General features: G+C 42.4%; 1 protein-coding gene and 1 long non-coding RNA gene across 4 annotated transcripts in view; one reads left to right on the top strand and one right to left on the bottom strand.

Moving 5' to 3' along the window:
- The window catches only part of LOC140668529 (uncharacterized), a 112,222-nt gene that overhangs the window by 32,272 nt on the left and 58,829 nt on the right, over positions 1-21,121 (bottom strand). The gene's annotated exons all lie outside the window — the stretch shown is intronic.
- Positions 1-21,121, top strand: part of LOC140668527 (uncharacterized) — a 253,644-nt gene that overhangs the window by 178,871 nt on the left and 53,652 nt on the right. For 2 of the 3 annotated variants that reach the window (XR_012047188.1, XM_072897607.1), the window contains one exon: positions 16,659-19,213. The exons of the other annotated variant lie outside the window; for it this stretch is intronic. Coding sequence is in view for 1 of the 2 variants with exons in the window: in XM_072897607.1 (XP_072753708.1) it covers positions 16,659-16,779 (121 nt within the window). In the remaining variant the exon portion in view is untranslated. Of the gene's footprint in view, positions 1-16,658; positions 19,214-21,121 lie in introns of those variants that run through there. 3 annotated transcript variants of the gene reach the window in all.

Raw genomic sequence — 21,121 nt, 5'->3', positions numbered from 1 at the left:
GCAGGCACCAAGCCAAGAATCGCACGGCTCGAAGCGTCGTTGTGCAAATACCGAGCAAACGATAGTGGGTGCGAGAGATACGAACACGAGAAGGACCGAGCGAGGAACGGTGGCGTATCGTAGCAGAGTCGGAATCTCGAATCGCAAAACCCGGAGGAGCATTAGTGTTATTTTAATCAGGAAATATAATGATCGCCGTAGTCGTCTCGCGGCGGGTGCGGGAAGAGACAGGACGGATAAACGGAAAAGGAAGGTGGAAGGAAAGGGGAGAAGGGGAAGGTTCCGATGGCGTAGCTTGCGAACGCAGGTTGCCGCGCATTTGTTACGGGCCGATAGCAATTGTTACCCCTATCTACGAGTTCCACTGCGACACTGCAGCCCACCCGTTTGGTTGGCTGCGCTGCCTGGTCGGATTGCAATGTATACGTGAATGCGTATACAACGTGTACCTGTTTACTGTGTACTTCGTCTAAAGTGTGAAAGAGAGAGAGAGAGAGAGAGAGGGAGAAAGAGGAAGGAAGAGAGGAAGAGTGGTCTCTTATGTAAGCGGCGCCCCGACGCTGAGTATAGATTGTATTCTATCGGTACATACGGTAATGTTACCCTAGCATTGGTACAGGCTGACTCCAAAACTGTGTGATTATTTCGGAAATAACATGACGCTGACCTAATTTTATCAAAATAATTTCTACGTTACATTTCTCCTTCGGTTAAATTATTTTTAAAATTCAATTATCTTCTTGTTTTTTTATGCTGCATTTATAGCATTTTCTTACCTTTAAAAAAGAAAGAAAAAAATTAAGGAAAAATTCGATTCTTTTGCATTAAAAACAATAGAAAGGGATTATATACGATTCTGACTCAGTATTAGTGCCAATGACTTCTATGCTAAATAAGACTGTGTTTTAAATGGCAGTAAATCACAACAATCGCGTGCAGCGAAACGCGCGCGGTTCGTGCTTCCAAAGCTTGGAAAGTCTCAACGTGGCGTTGGTTCGAACAAGAATCGTACGCTTGAAAAATAGCCGCAATAGTTGAGTCTACAATATTTCAATCATATATAGAGACGTCGAGCCGATCGTACTTGTCAGAAAGAAAGGAAAACTTCGGGGGTTAAGACGGGACCAAGCTTTTAAAGCTCTGCCAATCACGCGATTGTGTCAGCGTCATCCTGTTTACGTGGCATTTAAAAATTGCATCGGTACCATCGTTCTGTTATTTGATCGACAAGATTAATCATCCTTCAGTTCTTTCATTGTAATTTAAATTTTGCGGCAAGGAGAAGAGGAGAAGGGGGAGTTCGATTCGTCCGTCGTTCCTCCAGGTCGTGTCGTCTGTCTCGCGCGATGACGTCGCCGTTAATTACAGAAACTCCGCGTATCCATATTCACGTGATTACCGGAAGACGGTGAATTCGTTCTGGATAAGACTACGCGCGGCGTGTGTCTGCCGCGAGATTGAGTTCGACTCATCTCGAAATGCTTGTAGCGACTATCCTATTCGTACATAGTTGAGTGGCGCGGCGGCGGGTACATAGATATAGGGGGAGACGGGAGAGGCGGGAGGCGTGAGACAGAAGAGAGAAGTGAAGAGAAAAGGGAGACGAGGGAGGGAAGGGAAAGAGGGGGTGGACCCATGTACGCCGTGTATCTATTTGCAGACACAGATAAACACGGATAGAACCAACACCCCGATACACCCCGGGACAGAGCGAGAGTGTTCTTATAGTGGAACTTATTGATCCAACAAAACTCATTTCAAGATACAGTGCGAAGTCTCCAAGATACTGCTCTCCTACTTCTCTCTTCCCTTTCTCCCCCCCCCCTCCCCACCTTCGTCTCACCTCGCCCCGCATCATTCCCGCACTCCACCCGATTTCCCTCCCGCCGCGACCCACCCTTCGTCCACGACCCTCTCATCGTTCGACGCCCCATCCGCACGACGGCTCTGTGCTCTGACTTCTGTATCGTACATCCAAGACGTCCCTTATACGCGTAAATATGTGTGTATAGACGTATGTGTGTGTGTGTGTGTGTGTGTGTATGTGTGTGTATGTATAATATATACACACAAAGCGATTAATGCGTGTGCAGAGATACAGATAGGATTTCGAGGAACGAAATGGCACTCTTTTGAGTCGCTTCTATCCGTCCCGATGCGAGTCTGAAGCACAGAAATCGAATTTAAATAACTTATGTGTAATAAATAGATTCACATAATCAGATTTATAATTATCACAATTAATTGATTACTTGGAGAGAAATGTCAATTTTATTTTATTTAAATATTTTATCACACAGGCTTATTATATTCAGAGAATGTAATCTTTATTTTATTTATGAAATTTTTCAATAAACATCCGTTCATTGTATATTTCTACAAGTACCCATCGGTTCGTCTTCGCGAGATGCATAGATTCGTTTAGAATCTCCTAGGGGGAAAAGTTAATAATCTGACTCAACGCGTGACCTTGTACTCCGGCGCCTTCTCTCTCAGCTTTCACCTTTCCTCACCCACCTCTCGCCCAAAATCCAAAGTTTCCTCGAGCAACTCGACACTGGAAGCAATTTTGGCGTCGACTAACCCCCTCCACTGTGCGCTCGCTCATTCACCTAGCCCTCCACCGAGTAGTAAAGGAAAGTGCATAAAGTTGTAGAGTGTCGCTGCTCGCCTGCATTGCTCGCGCTCCTCGCTTACATCAAGAGAAAACAATTCTAGCTTTCGCCTTTCGTCTAGCTCGATATTTTTGATACATTTACTTTTTTTTTTTCTAAAAGAAACATAGAGAATTTTTTCTCGTGTCGATATTTCCTCTCGTTTGTTCCAAACTTAAAAAAAAAAAAAAAAAAAAAAAAAAAAGAAATAGATGCAAGCGAAAAGAAACGTATAAAAATAAATATGCTGCTAGCATATTTTCTTTCAAGTTTCATAAAGTATTCGTGCTTCTCATTTCCTCGTACATTCTTCTTCTTCTTCTTTTTTTTTTGTTTTTTTTCATTATCTATTATTTATCGTATGACAAGGACGCTGCGCTGATACATCTTCGCCGCTACGCGCATACAACAACAATATTTGAATCAACGTTGAACGAGCAAACAAATGAAGAAACTTACGATTGCGTAAAACTGCAAAGTGTCTGCGGTTTGTTTGTCGGCGGGAGCATTTCGAGGTAAAGGCCTAGAGAAAGAGAGAGCGGAAGTGAGACGGCGCGAGAAAGAGAGCGGGAGGGTGTCGGGGTTGAGAAAAGGACGAGGGCGAGGAGAGATTGAGGAAAGAGGGGAGGGTTTAGGTAGGTGAGTCGCGAAGGATGGGCGAGAGCTTGCGCGGGGAGGCGGAAAAGCCGTAGGACGAGGTGAAGGAGGAGAAGGTAGAAGAGGTAGAGAAAGAGGCGGAAGGGGTGGAAGGCCACGAATGTCGGAGGGAAAAGAGGGAAAGAGGATGGAGCGGGCGGGCGAGAGAGGAACGCTGGGAGAGGGAAGGAGGAGAGTGGAGTCGGAGGAGATAGATGTATGTAGGAGGGCCGCTCGATACAGCCCCAGCAACCCCCTCCTCCACCTTCTCCTGAAGCCAAGCATCGCGTCGCGAGGTTAAAGTGAGAAAAGTCAACTCCAGTCACTCGGCGAGTCCTTCCGCGCTGGAACATCAGGACTTAAGTGACCAAGTAGCATTTGCCCGACAAACGGCTTAAGGATCACCCGCCTAAAAGGCTTTTTGGCGTTTGTTCGTCGTCGTCCAAGGAGATTTTCCTTTGCGATTTTTCTTTTCGCGCGCCTCGTCTCATTATCCGTGAACTTCTCAAAGCTGTTATCACGTCGGAACGAATGATAGCCGACGTGCGGCAAGCTCGATAATAGTCTCGCTGCGCGATAGAGAGAAACGGTTGTTACTTAGAGTTCCGCAACGGAAAATCTCGTGGCAGGAAATCAGCACGTTCAAAATTAGGGGAACAGCGCGCACTAATAGTCGTCGTGTCGCCCCCGCATTCATAACGAGAATACGAGGTAGTAACTACGAACGGCGCAACCTTCTCCGTCGACGCAGTCCATGCCACGGACTTATCGAGAGACTTTTAAACCCACTTTCCCGAGTTAGCTGGCATTCAAAATTCGAGTCGAGAGGCATGCTTGCGCCGGCAGAGGCTTGCCAGCCCGAGACCTGCTGGCTTGTCACTCGGCTGATTATCCAGACACTTCCATGTGCCCGGCCACGCGGATACGAGTGCATAAACATACGAGCGAACGCCATCCTAGCTAAAGAGTACCTTTATCTCTAGCGAGCCGCTTCCTCCCCTTCCCTCCCCCATCTCTCTTCTCCCCATACCTTTCACCCGCCGCCTGTCCTCTTTCTCTCTGTTCTTCTATTTTTCTCTTTCTCTTCCCTCTCTTACGCCACTACTCTTCTTCTCTCATCCCGCTCTCTCTCTCTCTCTCTCTCTCTCTCTCTCTCTCTCTCTCTCTCTCTCTCTCTTTCTCTCTTTTTCCCTGCATGAACCATTCTCCTCGTGTGACGCTCGTGGAAGGAGGAAGAGGAAAAGGGGGAGGAAGCTCACGTAGGTTACTCCTTTCTACCGGCAGAGGATATTGTGATTTTAGCGTCTGTGTAATTATGGAAATTAGCGACATGGAAAGCCTAGGATAAAAGGGTTGATTATAATCCGGGCGCGGGAGTGAGGACCGACCCGAGCGTCTCGCTCCTCCGCGTGACCGTAGATTAAAACGCTCCTTCTACACTCGCGCCTTTACTTCCACCAACTACCCCTATCCTCCGCCCTCTGCATATCATCTACTCCCTCCCCCTCTCCCCTTTGCACTGCGTCCTCGGTAACCCCTATGGACTCTGAGAACCATCCGCCCCTTTTCCCTCACGTGTTCGTCGCGAATTCTGCGCTATCATCCTCCCCGTATCCAGAATCACTGGCGATATTAGGATCGAGTTTCCTACGCTTTGTATATGCGCTTACCAGCTGGAGGCGTTTAGAATTTCGTCTGCTGGGATGAATTATAAATGACACTTCTCTTTATCTCAAGGCGCGAAGTCATTCTCTTAGAAATCGCGCGCGCATTACGTCGGCGTACATTCCATTACGACATACGTTGTATCGTCGGTGTAGTTTCTTAACAATTCCACGTTATTAACATCGGGATCCTCGAGAACAAACTTGGAATTATTGTAGAAATTTCGATACATCTCCCGAGATATACGATAACCGCTTTTTGCGTCGGGGAAGATTAATCTCCAGTCTCGCGAAACAATAAGTCAGTCAACCGTCTGTGTTGCTGTGCCCCTGCCTTTTTTTTTGGGGGGGGGGGGGGGAAATCACGCGAGAGAAAACGGAGGAGAGAAAAAAAAAGTGAGAAAAGAGGAAAGAAAAAATGGCGAATCCAACGAATTGCCTGCCACGAGGTTGGCTAGTCGGGGTGCAATCGCAATCCAACCCTACGGTAGCACCGTGGTAGCTTTTCACCCCCGCGCGCATCGCCGCGACATTGGCGTAGATGCGCGCACCCTCTTCCTCTCTCGCTCTCTTCCTTCCTCTCCCTCTCGCATTTCCTCGCGTTCGCTCTCCCACTTTGATCCTCTCGATCCCTACTCCTCCTCGCTCTCTCCTCTCTTTCTCTCGCTCTCTCCGACGACGCTTTTTCCCCATCTGGCTATTGGACTACCACGGCGTTTCAAGCGGCGGCCAGGAACCTATGATGTGATCGGGTATCGAATATCGGCTGGCTCTCCCATTGGTCGTTCACCGCGCACGGTCGCAGCACCGGCGCGGCAGTTACGACTGATTTGTTACGTAAAAACGTCGATAGCTTCTATACCCTCTCTTGTACCACCCTCCGCTGCGCGCCCTCTCGCACAACCGCCCTCCACCCCGCTGTACTCAGCCCGCTCGCCACCCACCTCGCCTGGCCACCCCTTCGACGGTCCTCGACATACCGCCACCGCCCCCAAACGGGTTCCGCTTGCGATAGAGGAAGGAACGGAATAGAGAGGAAGAAACGGAGAGGGAAGACTCTCTTCTTTTTTATCGGCGCCGTGCGTCGCTGCCTGCTCATTCGGCTGGGTGAGAACGCATTGTCGAAGAAATGGCCGGTAGACAGAACGACGTTTTTCTTCATTTCGGATGAAGATTTCACTTTCGAGTTTTTCCTCATTTAAATCATCTCGTCAATCAAACTGAAACCATTAATGAAAAATAATGCAAGATGTTACAAATATTGTTACCCCTCCCCCCGCTTATGCACATGCTTAATAAACACATTCTAAATTTGTATAGAATTGTTTGGAGTTTGAATCTTTAAAGAATTTTTCCCTCTCAATTTAATTTTATTTTTAAAAATAGTATATTGAATATACCACAAATTATATATTGCAAAAATTTGATTTTTATTTTACTTGTTAACAATATATAAGTATAGGAATTACACTATTAATAAATTTAAAAAATATAACTTTATTGTCAAGATAAAAAATGATTTTATTATCAATGTATACATAATTATTGATAGCTCAAACGTAATATCTTTTAATTCAGGTACGTTGAAATATAAATAATAAAAAGAAGAGAGAGAAAGAGAGAAAAGAAACATTCTTGGTATCAAAGAACACGTTAATATGTTACAACTGTAAAATAATATGAGCCATCTACTTAGTGACTATATCCACTTAAGGGCATGCAACATTATCTTTATATATATTTGCCTGCTTTTCAACCTCAATTCTACTCTCCTTGTCTTGCAGCCTTCTAGACTACTTTCTCTTATAATTCCTTGGTAAAACTTCTCGACAGAGAATCTTGTAGAAAAAGAAGATACAGTAAATTATACTTAAGTACTCTTTTTAATGGACTATAAGCCGAAGTATTTGTGTGTATCTATGTTTGCAGTTTTGCGTTAACGATGTAAAGTAAAATCCACTTGTCGACTTTGTAATTTAATAATCACGAAAGCAAGGAGGATAGAATCTGAGATTCAAGCTACTAAGCATGGCAGCATGAAATTATTTATCCTCGCGTATATTACACCACATAATAATAATTACACAATTTCAGTATCCCAGTGTTATCTCTCACGTATCATATATCGCATCTATACCGTGTTGATCGCCCGAGACAATACCTATCAAGATACATATAGTGTATTTTTCTATCTAGGTTGTGAAAATTTTCTCCGTTCACCGCCACCGTTTCTTTCGCGCACCGATATCAAACGAACACACGAGACCCAAGTTAAAACAAACGCTGGAAAACAAGGTAGAAGTTTCTTCGACATCACAGCTGAATTTTAGCGCGGCATCGAGAATATCGCGTTTACCTTTCCCTATCATGGACGCTGACCGAAGGTAGAAACGCGTTACGATACTGCGTAGTGACCGTATTGTGGAAGCGTATTCAATGGCGCTCCGCCATTTAACACCCCAGCAAGCCGCGAAGTTTCCTGCAATGAAAGCACCGGCGTGGAACCTATTGTGAAAATATCTGACCACTGTCCGGTGCAATGAGGTATGGCCGGTCCCGGGTGTGTTGGCTCGTCGAATATGGCGCGCGAGGTGTGTACGTGCACAGTGCCGGTTATGCGTGTGCATGTGCAACGACATCGACCGAAAATATTTCACGCAAGCGCCACTAAAGAGACATAAACGCACTTAACGACAGGTCCACGTCGTGATATACAAACCCGCGTTACAGACCATTTTAATGGCGCGAGATATTAATCGACACCGACACGGCCGGAATTATTCACCGTCGTTCTCTGCTGTGTGTTAAAATAAATTCTTCCCCCGATACTACGAATTATTAACCGTATAGTGATAATGAGACGTCGCGTAGTTTAAAGAAGCGACACGAGTAAATGATCGAATTATTATCGCTCGTGAATTCTATACAATCGTAACGACGAGACGGTATCGCTATCATTGTCACGTAAACCGAGAAGAATGCTTGCTGATGAGGCATTTATTCATTTATTAGCGGCTTTTATTTTCACCGAGATTATATTCAGCCAAGTATATAAACAAGCTCAAATTTTTTTAATTTATATTTACAAATTTATATTTAAAAAATCTTATTATTAGTTTTTAAATGAGATAAAAAAAATAATCGATAAATCAAAAGTGTTAAGGTTTCTCTTCAATTATAGTTACAAATTAAATAAATATTTACACACCATCCCTTATGCAATATTACACTACCGTAATGTAATACAAATTTTTTATAATTACATTGAGAACAGAGGATTCATAATTAGCCGTGTTTAACATTTTTCTGTTAAAAATCATTATAAATGATACGTAAATTACCGATTTACTAAGACAACTGTCATGTGATGACAAAATCAAATAATTTTGTCTGCCAAAAAGAACGAGTGTACGAAGAGGAGGAAACGAATGATTAAGCCCAGGCAACAATGATAAAGAGGAAAGAGAGAGAGAGAGAGAGAGAGAGGACAAAAGAGCGAGAAAGCCGTGATGCGGCGTGAGGGTAACCACGATACGAACAAAGTACGACGATGAGAGGAGAGAGCGCAGACTCAATATCTCCGAACCAAACCCTCCGATAGGTCGAGGTTCGACTTCGAGGGTGGGAATAGATTTCCAATCGCGCGGGGGGTGGTCCTACAACGGATCGCTCGGATGCTCGCTCGCACCACGCAGCACCCCCCCCCGGTAAACTCCTGCTCGCCTGGCGCCGGAAGAGGGGTCCACCCTTTCCTGTATCGATGGACCAACGCACCTACACGCAACCCTCTCCCCCGCCCCGCACACGACGCGCCAGTGCTACACCCCTTTTCGGACTTTACGTCGTCGGGGTAGACTGCCCGCAGCGAGATGGAGAGGAACCTGGAGAGGAGTGGCAGAACAGCACGAAGAGGAGACACAACTCTATTGACCAGGGTTCGATGCGCGCATCTGGGCGTAACCCATTCGTTCGTTCCGTCGGACCAGAGAGGGCGACGAAGAGGAAGAGAGAAAGAGAACGCGAAATAGAGAAGGAGTAGATAAGCACCAGTAGAAGAGAGAGAGAGAGAGGGAGAGAGGGAACGAAAGAATATGGGAGGTATAGCAAGAGGGTAAGAGAGAGAAAGAGAGAGAGAGGAACAGAAGAGAACTGTGCCGCGCCTGCGAATTGTCGTCAGGGCGACGGCGACACTGGAAAAATCGAACTGAAATAAACCGAAGCGTTTTCTTCGCCGAGCTCGAGCACGAGCTTTCCCTCTCGCTTGTTCTTTTACAATTTTCTCGGCTCTCCCTGTTGTTCCGTCGACCGACTCGCCTCGCTTCCTTCTATCACTCTCTCTCTCTCTCTCTCTCTCTCTCTCTCTCTCTCTCTCTCTCTCTCTCTCTCTCTCTCTCTCTCTCTCTCTCTGTCTGTCTCTCTCTTTTTCTCCTTCTTCATCTTTCTTCTCGTTTTCCAGCACCTCTCTCTTTTTCCGTCTCTACCTCTCCTACCTAGGCTGACTCCGTTCCTCTCCCAGGCTCCTGGAGTTTACTCTGTTATTGCCAGACCGTCCAGGACGACTGCGTTGGACTTTCGACGTCGATCGCTAGACTTCTACCTTATTCCACCTTTTCCGCGGTCAATATCCTTTCGCACCACATCTTTATTGCGTCTGCTTTCGTTCCGCGATACGCCCAGGTGGTATATTCGCATTATTTCGAATCAATTATATGTTCTTATTAACATTTCATTATCATACAACCATAGTTTTCTTATTTATCACTAATTTAGTTTTAATATGTGCAGTCATTTTTTTTTTTCTTTCATAAAAATAGCGATTTGTATACTGTAATTTATAATCATACGTTTCTTAATGATACTTCAAAACCATTATATAATTCGAAATCTAAAAGAAAATTGATGCAATTTTTACATCTAATTGTAAAAAGCAGTGACAAAGGGGTAAGGGTGAGAACGTCCACAATGGTTGTAGCAATCCTGCGGATAGAAAAGTGGAGAATCGTTTCCGTAGGAAAGGACGCGGAAGGAGGTGAAGCCCTCATCTCTCGTCGTAGATCTTCAAAGCTCGTCGCAACTTTCAGCGGATGAGTTGTTGGAGCGATTTAGGCAGGAATGGTCTTTTCGCTTCTTCGCATTGCACTCCTTCCGCTTCCTCTCGGTTCCTCACGCTTCTTTCCCGTCGCTCTCTTTCACTCTCTTTCTCTCTTTCCCTTTCTCTTTCTCTTTCTTTCTCTCTCTTTCGTTCGTTTCCTCCCGCTAGATCTGGCAGACTCTCTACAAGCCGGAGAGAGCCACGCCGGTATTTACACGTCTCCGTGGCGCGCGAAACAAAGAATTATTATTTGTATGCCCTCGTGGGTGGCGGAGGATTTTGCAGTTCACAAACTAAGTTAGCAGCTACAACTCCGTGGCTTGGTTTGGAGGTGCCGGTAGTGGATGGGAGTTTTGCGGGTGAGGAGAGGGGTAGGTGCTGGTGGTGTCCGGAGGTGTTGGTGGAGGAGGAAGAGCGGTGGGTGCCTGCCTGCCTGCCTGCCTGCCTGCTTGCCTGCTTGCCTGCCTGCCTGCTTGCCCGCCCGCCCGCCCGCTTACCTCTCTACGGTTTCTGAGATTATGTGTTGCGGATATACGGGAGTTACAGCCCTCCGTCCTGATGTTGGAGGAGGTCTACGTACGTATGTGCGCATGAGAGTTCTCCCCTACGCTCTCTCTCTCTCTCTCATCTTTCTCGCTGCTCTATATTTTTCTTTCTTGTTCCTTCTTTCGGATAGCACGGTAGCGCCCATTGTATTTTCGCACGAGTGTACACTTTTATAAATTGTCTGACGTACCGGGCCACCACCACCACATCGCCATGCGAGCCGGCACCGGATTAGATTAGCAGTGAGTTATAACGCCTCGGAGGAGTGAGCGAGAAAAAGAGCGCGGGCAGCGGGGAAAAGAGGTGTCTTTCTTTCAGAGCCCTAATACGCGAATCCGGGAGACCCTTTGATCCATTTTAGAGTAGATGGTTCGCGACAAAAATAGATCTAACTGTTATGCACGCGGAAACTTGAAGTAAATTTCTTTAAACTTGGAAATACCAAGGATATTTATCGCGAGCGATATTAGTCGGAGTGCTCGCTAGAGCACATGATGTATTTTTTTAAATTTACAATTATATAAGATTATATTTATCTAAAAGAAAAAAAGAATTATATTTTTCTTAACAAAAATATGTAAGCTAGAAAGACGAATTTTTCTTAAAATTTCAGTAAAACGATACTGCGTAGATTGCCGAAGTTTAATAAGCCACAATAACGATAATAATGTATGAAATCCGCCGGATAGGAAGTTAGTATTCCGAGTCATTACCGTCGAGTACACGATTTTATTAACTCAAACTCACTGCGTCACTTCCTGAAGCACGCTGCCCCACTTGGTGCTTCTACTAATAAGCTTTCATAACTAACAATCTTGTAACCGAAGTATTTCCAAGCACGATGCAAAATCTCCGGAACCGGGTCGTACAACCACAAAATAACTTCGTCCTGGCGAACTTTGAAAAACCTTTTCGCTCGCGAAGATTGGGAATAAGAATGCTCGGGTTTCGTGTGGGCGCGAGTTTCTTAGTTCGGTATCTGGCGAAAGGAAACGTAAACTGAGAGAAACTCACCGTGCTCTCGAAGTGAGTCCCCGAGAGGTCCTTGTCTGGGGACTACCACCTTCTCCTACGGCGAACAGGCAGTCGCGATGGGAAGGTCGGTCGGAGGTATTGATCTCAACTCTTGCTTTTCTCAACTTTTTATCCGGCACAGCCAACCGCTGCGTCGGAGAACGACGGCGACGCCGACGACGGCGGAGCAAGAGCCGGCAAAGCCACAACTTACTTCAATTCCTCATTCCCGTGCGAATTCTTGGCTTGAACTTATGACCAACTCCTAACCCCCGCAGCTGCGGACTTGGAGATTTCCAAGTCCTTTGGATTCTTATAGAGTCTTGCCAAACAACCTATCTCGCCTTCACTTCTGTCAATATTTCGATTTGTCCTGAGCGAGATCAATGTAATGCTTGAGCAAATATTCATAAAAAATTTTTAGAGAATGGATAATTGTTTATTGTAATTGATATTATTTAATTTTTTTAATACATAAATATTCATTTATGAAACCAGAAGAGAAATCTCGATAATTTAAATTGTTAAATTCTTAAAAATATAAAGAGAAATGTCTTTTTTATAATAGTTGAAGCAAACATTAAATATTATATAATTCTACGGATATATATTGCGCCCACATTTTTATATACAATGCACCTTCGTCGTATATAATCTGTATTTTAGAAAGGCACTCTTGTTGTTCATCGACATGCACACGAGTAAAAAAGCATGCCAACGAGTTAAAAACACGTACCATGGTAGCAGGAAAGGCAGAACAGGTAATCGTGGCCGCGGGGTATATACTCTTTAAACTTAAAATTCAGTTTTCGTAATGTAATCTGTAATCAAGCATCCATGCAATCGCCTGCGCACTTTTCCTCCGCGCGCGATATGATCTAATTATTTATTTATAAAACAGTCCATTCGAGAAAAACATTATAATCGATTTCCCTCGCCGATACTTGTAGAAATATCTACTTTTCTTATATAAAATTCGTCTGGGTTTTATGCTTTACATATTAATATGTACCACAGATTATCTATTTTATCCATTACAGCTGCTAAATCATTTATGTATATTTATAAATAATTTTTAAACGTATATAAATTCATTATATAAATCAATTCGCGTACAAGAGAAATATTAATTAAATAATGTCGACCTTTTACTTTTAGTCTAAATTATTTTCGATTTTCGTCCTACATATCATGTTTCCATTTATAAAAAATAAATTATCTTCTAATTTAATTTTACTTCCAATATATAAACAAAATACATAACAATCCAATTAACTCAAGAAAGATTACGCACAATATATCAATAAAAAAAGCATTTCCAGTAAAATGCGGGAAACATGTCGCTCGAATATAGCGAAACGTGGTGAATAATCGCACCCCGGGACTGCTCCTTCAGAATTAAAATTCAGTTTCGCGGTTTAGCTTGTAAGCAAGGTACGAAGCAAACTTTCATTTCCCATCCAGTGAAATATCGTGTATTTATTTGTCTGTGAAATCCTCGGTTCCTCGTCTCGCCCACCACCTACCCTCCGACACCCCCGGGCTCCGGCGGTGTAGCGCCTCTTTTGGGCATGGGAGCCCGCAGAAACCGTGCTGCGTTGCGTCGAGGCGGCAGCTATCTACGTTTCTACCGTTTTCACGAAATTAATATATCCCTCATATACTTTGCATATTATTGCAATATTCCGTAGCTATTACTCGTCCGCCTTTTCCTACCTCCGCCGGAGCCCCGCCCCACCTCGTCCTCGTCCTCGTCCTCGTCCTCGTCGAGTGCGATACGCGAATCGAAAGATGTACTGATTCCGCATCCCGAACCAAAAGTAGATCCCGCTCTCCATTCCTAATTCCCGTGTCGTCTCGTATCGTCTACTTCTATTTGAAATATCGTAGATCTCGTTTCCGCCTGATTATTTAATATCAAAAGTTACAACAAGTCATATTATAGCCGAGTTGAATGCAAGTAATGTTACGTGAAACGTAACGTGTGCTCTGTATATTATTTTTTTTTTAATTATGCATACTGAATCACTCTTAAAGTAGTTCTTGACACATTATCGTTCCTGCAAAATTATGCAACGAACGTAATAGTACGAGACGCATATAACTATGTACACATAGTAATCTTTAGTCAATTAATTTTGCAAAAGCATGACTTATATACAATGATAAATTGTCGTACATTTTCTATTGAAATAAATAGACGTCTAAAATCAATTTTACGAGCGTACAATAATTTTGATTTAAATATAGCATCATTTTATGAGAATTTCCATCAGTAAAGAGAAGATTAATCCTCGGTCGGTTCAGTGACATCCGTAGTTAGTCTAGAAGTAGTTACGTCTGACCTCCTTCTATTTAAAGTACCATCGCCTAATGAAGAGTTTTAATTAAAAAATATAAATTCAAGTATCGACATCGAAATCGATACTTGCAAACAATATTTTGTGAAAATTTCTTAAGAGTCAATGACTCGCAAATTATTTTGTGTCAAAAATGTAATACCTAATATATAAAAGATATTAGCGATGCAGTAACAGCGTCCTATAAATTAACAGTTGAGCGTGTGCTTCAATTTATCATTCCACACTTTAAAAATATTAATACATATATCATAAAAAATAATTATAACCATACATGGGTAAAACTTTATACTGTACTAGTATCGCCAGCTTTATATCATCACCTTGTTAGACTAAATAATACAAAGTAAACATAGTAACTTCACGATCAGCTGTTCGGCGAATTAGTAGAAAATACATAGAGTAACCTAAAATAGTTTCTCTTCTTCTACGGTTAATTTGATCTGGACACAAAGTTAGCTCGTGCGCGTTAACCCGTTGCTGCCAAAATAGCAACTTAGTTCCTAAGCTAATATGTAACTGTCTTGCATTGAGATAATTAATGTTTACATTCACATACGCACATATTGGACGCTAAATCTCATCGCTATGTGTTGGGCGTTCATGCGTACGACATGCTCCTTCTTTCGATGAATTTGCCAGGCCTATTCGGTTAGCAGAAATTTTCCTAGGGATATAATTATCGTTCTAACGTGACAGAGCGTGGTGTTTTCCAAGAATTCAAGTCTGCTGACAAATGCGATTGCAAGAAGCGTGGAAATCTACATTAGAATCGTTTCTAGATATACAAGTTTTGAAAAGCTAAAGAAAAAAAAAAAAACCATGTTTATCCACTAAATATATATAAACTGGCATTCTCTTGCGATTTATATGAATCAGTTACCCTATATAAACTATATCCGTATATTTCGTAATCACTCGCAATCGTAATTGTAGATCGATGGGCATTGCTTGACAAGCGGGCTTCTGCTTAATTTAAACTCGGATGGCTCCCTGCTCTCTCCCCCTGCTTCATCCGCCATCCATCTCTTTCTCTCTCACATTTGCATCTGCTAAGTGATAAGTAAACCCCCGTAGACATATCCGGACAGACGATAAGCGGGAAATAAATCGCAAAACTTTAAGTAGTTATAAATCTATACTTACACCGGCGTCGAGAGACAGAGATAGAGAGAGAGAGAGAGGTAAGGTTTTCGGCTCGAAGGAATGAAAATCAAGGGCGAGAAATGGAGATGAGGAGGAAAATGAGAGGCTAGAAAGGGAAGCAAACATAGCGGGAGGCATAAAATATAATTGCATCGGGTGGCGTCACTTTCCTGGACGCCTCCGCATCAATAGAACGCCTCCGCCTTGCTTCTCGCATTTTAATGTCTAAATTATGTTTGGCATTAGAGATAGACGGTTGCCTCAAGGAAACCCCTTTTGATTGCGAGCCTGAATGCCTCCGGATGAGTCTTTGTCAAGTCGATAAGTTTGTTTTTAATTAAATGCGGCATGTGCAAGACACCAATCGATCGAAAACCAAACGAGCTTTACGATAATTAAAATAATATCAAACTAAAATGAATCAAAATGAAATCGATGTTTCCTTCAAAAACTCGAGAAAAAAAATAAAAAAAACATGGAACATACCATTTATATGGTTAATATATCCTTTATACCAGCGTAAAAATTGCATGTACACCGCGCTGACGCGTTATATGTTATCGCGCATAATTATTCACTGGAAAAAAATCTGGCGAAGCAGCGTCATTTTTCGTAATGCTTACATCCGAGGGCGTTTACCGGCGGAAATCTTTTCCGAGTTCAAAGGACGAGCTTATGATTCGCGGGCTGATTTGCTGGAACATTTGTTTAATTAGCTCGCGCTGTCACCGCTGACCACACGAGGACGTTCGCGCCCGTCGTCTGTCTGTAGCGCGGTAATAGGCTCGCACTTCCAAATGGATTTCGAGATTTATGCTAACACGCCGCATTTGTTCGCGCGCCATGGCTCGCGAGATCGCGTTTCTCCTATACACAATGCTACCATACGCAGACGCTACGTAGGGCCGTTACCTAACACGCGCGAACCAAACGATCGTTAATAAGATACGTATATACTTGTAAATCTCTGCACGAGCTCTACTATCGTAATACGAAATAATACGGAAGTAGATCGTTACAAGTAGAATTATCTATGATAAATTATTACTCTATCTAACATGCTCGAGAGAAAAAGAGAATGAAATTGATATTTGTGAAATTGAAGATTTATACTTATTTCTTTCTCTTGTGAATATAATTTGTATGCGAACGTAAAATGTGCCTTAATAGTATCGACGTGGAAAGCTGAGCGGTGGGGAAATGTTTTAGGAATATTAGTAAGCAGAACGGAGTGGGAAGGAGGGGGAGGAGGGGGGAAAGTAGCGGCGGGTCGAGAGCTCGTCTCTCCCGGAGGGTGAAACGCGGGAGATTAATTTACGGTGAAAGATAAGGAAGAACAGCGAGGTCCTCTCCTCTCATCCGACAGGATTCGATTGTGTCTCGCGGGGCAATAAATGTATTTCAAGCCGCTCGTGCCGACCACCCCGTCCGTTGTAAAATATATCCATTGTTGTTGTTGCAATTAGTCATGCGGCGACGACCGCGCGTCCCGTAAAGAACCGAATAATATATGTTCCCAATATAAGCGGAGGACGTTTATTTTCAGTCGTCTCCAGCGAGAGAAGACGCAATGGCGTAAGGGAACGGCGGCGAAGTGGAGCGCGGACCAGAGACAAAGAATTTCATTCAACATTCTGCGAAGATTAGACGCGAATGCCGAAGATTAAACGACGCAAAAATACGTGATCATGAACTCTGAATAATTTTACTTGAGAACGGAATATTCCCTCATATACGTACAGTAACATGTTGATATTCGTAAAGGACATTTAAATGAAATTAAACGCTCGCTCTCTAATCTCTAGTTATTACATTTATTAATGAAGTATTCAAAGCAAGATAGATTGAAAAATCGAAATCAACGAATCCGATCTAGTCACTCTAGAGTCACAAACAAACGCGTTATCTCTGGATCGAGGACAATCTTCAAAAGACGAAAGGCGAAATCGGTTATACCAGTTGGCGGACGATACCCGGAAGATACGACTATACGAAGATAGGAGGGTGATCCGTTCCAATTTATCACTAATGCACTGTAACGCCCACCTCACGAACATGGTAGGGGTACACTAACACCGATGTACGAGCTGTTTCTCCCGCGTCCCAAAAATCGAAAATAGCGTCTGTGCCGAGGTTGTTTGCGTTAAGCTGACCGACACGCAGTTCTTGACTTGTCAATCGTTTAATTAAGAACCCGATGACACTCACCGTTGCTGCCTGCCTGTATCGTAAACGTTGCGTACGTATATGCAAATATTTAGTGACAGCTGCAAACGTCAATCGACTCGAGGAAGTCGAACGTCTCGTTTTACTGTCATACCTTTGGCTCATACTTTACGCGAATTAAATTGGCACTAGATAAAGATTTGACATTATTCAAATTTATGCCAGAGAGATGTGCGTATTAATATCGTATAAATTTATACGATCAAAATAATGTGTTGACGTTATTTTATTATGTATAAACATTATTGTATGTGTGTAGGGTGATACAATTGATTATATTATGTATATCTTTATCGCACTCACAGATAAAATATGGATGTTGGTTACGAGATATATTTTAACGTACGACTCAACGGCCAAACGTGTAATAAATGACGCACCGATTGTGACCTCAATACAAATCGTATTGTAAAAATCGAAAATTTATATAAATCGTTCTCACGACCGATTCGTATCTCTCGCTATCAATAGAGGCTGAGCATTCCAGGAATAGGCTGTCACGAACAGTGCCAATGCAGCCACTAACCTATAACTTATTTCACGTATCGTTTGACATGATGCATTCGATCCAATAATATCTAGCAACATCAAGAACGTCGCCGGCGCGACTGTGCATCTATTGCCGGCGACGGAATTCATAAACGCGCCGGCGCATTTAATAGCACGATTTTCCCTCAAGTGACAATGTCATTAAGATTAATCGATCTTTCGGATTTCACTCTCTCGAATTACCGGGCGACTTCCTCTCCGCGGTAAATGCGCAGCCAAATTTATGGCGAGTTCATTGCGCTTAACGAAAGCGGTGCCTGGAGCTTGTAATGCCAATGACGAAGAGAGCGGATACGCTGCAGCTGGCAGTTGTGAATTGTATCTGGATTTTACGCTAAGATTATACGTAAAAAAATAATTAATTAATTTAATTCATTCTAATTATTATATATAAAAATATTATATTTTTTTTCAAGAGGAATGTCATTGTTTTATATGTGTTGTTATTTAAAAAAATGAAAGAAATATGCGATGTGTCTATAGCGCCTGCTGACGATGCAAAAGTTTTTCCTTAAGGCTTATCTTTGCAAGAAAAAGTTAGCACTTACGCGAATAAATCGTTACTACAGGCTCTTGCCACGAGCTCGTGTTTATACAGTTCTCTCGCGACAATGTGAATGTAACTGGGCTACTTCCATCTTCTGTCGGATATGTTTGCTACGCTCTCTGAAACCGACTGCTGAAACAACAAACTGAAGAACAGTGGCCACTAGCTTGCAGCCTCGATTTCTGTCACTGCCTTGCAGTGCGTATACGTTACTTGTATCTATTTAAAAGATAATAAATGCAGCGCAACGTATGCAAACATGAAAATATTTAATACGACTGATATGCTACATCTGTCTCTGTGATATGATTCTCTTGTTTCCTTCAGCTCGCAGATGCAAAGCTAGCGTTACTTTGACCCGACAGTATATTTTCTTATCTCTGAGAGATACTTCTCATTATCGCGATAAAATGTTGATGTTTTCTCTAGAGATGTCCTATAATTCATTTTAAATCTGTTTAAATAATGTTATGCGAGTTAAGCTAAATCTTTTACAATGGCAAATGGCAAAACTCCATAAAAGATGTATACATACATTCATGCGTGCGTGTGTATGTGCGTAGCTGCCAAATTTTATAAAATCTACAAAATAGTATTAATTTGAACTTTATGTAACAGACTAACAATTTTCGTTTGTGAAATTTATTACGAAAATATTATTACATTGTGCTTAAGTAAACTATTTTTAAATCATGATAAATGTTTCGCTTTACTTATTTAAACTGCCCGTGCAGTGGTACGTCGAACCATTGTCAAAATACAACCTCGCATTCCTACGTCTCGCATTGTTTCTTTATGTTTATTGCATCGTAATCGATACAGTTAGTTTTTGGCACGATAAAATTCGGCTGGTATTTCGATTTCGAATCTGCGAGTCGACATATAATATTATTTCATAAAAACATGACACGCTTTAGTTAAGCTTTCTTTCATTTGACATGCCTGTTCCCGTTGTTATAATTGTATTATGTCTACGGAGAGAACACCCTCGTCGCATACATGCTTAAATGGAGAAAAATCGAAGGTAAAGAAAAGAGAAACAAAGGAAAGTTCGACGAGGAGGAGACGAAGACTCTTACATGTCGTTTGCCGAAGCGTCGAGCAGCTACCACCGCCGCTCGGGACCGTCTTAATGTCATGTCTTTCGTAACGACACGTCCGTCATCCAGCGAATGTTGCCACCCAGAAGGTGATGGAACTACAACGAGGGTGATCATTTGATTCCACGTATATATAAGTGTTGAAATATATTACCAGCTGCGCGGTTGAAGCGTACATTTTTCTGTTAACGTATATATTATGACAAAGGTGGGTGAATTTCGTATTTATATCAGGGTAAAATTTCAGGGTATATTTTTATTGGATAAAATGTCAAAGATATGTAGAAAAATAAATAGAAAATACAACATGTATTAATTAAATCCTATAATATTTTAATCAGGAATAAAAGCGATTTATTTACGATTGAGATATTAAATAAATTAGATTACCGATTAATAATTACTATTAATTTGGTTCTTGGCACGTTACAAAATACGTTTTAAGATAAATGGCAGGTACGTTAAAAAGATACTCGAATCACTTTAAGGCAATCTACCGCACTTGTACTCGAGTGACATAAAGCGCTGGGATTATAGCCAAGGCAATCGGTAATTTATTTTTCGGTCGATTTACCAGCAACGTAATGGTCGCCGACTTAAGTGTATACTAATTCTAAACGATAACAATGTCGGTTGTGCTGACGTTCAATCTCAGGAACGAAATCCACACTCTACGAACTACATTTACTATTATTTTCTTTTAAGTAATATCACAAGATATCATTTGCAAAACGATACATTAAATTCTTTCCACCACTTTAACTTTTGATTAGTATACACATTATTGATTTATATGTATGTATACATTTTTTCTCATACATATATAGAAATAATTATATATTCTTGCGTAATAAGACGAATGACGCAATACATCACCTCGTCAAATACGATATGATTTGAGGCAAATCTCCGTGCGAATGAAAAATTTATATATCACGTCCGTGCAAAACCAATTAATTTAACGAATCAAGCCAAAGCAATTTTCACATCGTCACGTTGAACACGCGCCAACGGCAAAACAAGCGACACGTACAAGACGCGGAAATCGCAATTCACTATATTTAAATTATTTACTGCGGTGTCCAAACTCGCGTTGTTGATCGAACGCCGCTTCGTCGCGACGTAGATTCCTTTGCTCGATCAATATCCGATTACGCGAAGAGGCGGATACTTTGGCGAGTGGCCGATATACCTATTATCGTGGGTGTAAAAAGCGACGGAGCCGTTGCTGATTCGCGAATCGACAACGCCGATGCTATTGCGATATGCAACGAGAGACGCGGCTTGCTTTATTCGCGGCACTAAGTATATCGTCGTAACTGCCCTTATCCCCCCCTCCTTCCCCCTTTCTCCCTTTTCTCCTCCTTGCATTTCGTAGGACGCCTCGTTTATGCGAAAGCTCTTATTTATCGCTGAAGACGCATTGCTCGGTTACGGTTGAGACGGCGACGATGCCGTTGACTTCCAACGAATACGACGATCCCGACATCGAGGATCGCATAAGATGATATTCTTAGACAGTTCGCAACAAAATCTCGAGAGATTCACGGAGGAAGAGATAATCAATTTCTTTGTTATAAAGTAAAA

This window comes from Anoplolepis gracilipes, chromosome 8 (assembly GCF_047496725.1).
Source record: "Anoplolepis gracilipes chromosome 8, ASM4749672v1, whole genome shotgun sequence".
NCBI classification, from domain to species: Eukaryota; Metazoa; Arthropoda; class Insecta; order Hymenoptera; family Formicidae; genus Anoplolepis; species Anoplolepis gracilipes.
The sequence above is the reverse complement of the archived record's forward strand: the minus strand, read 5'-3'. Positions and strand labels throughout refer to the sequence as shown.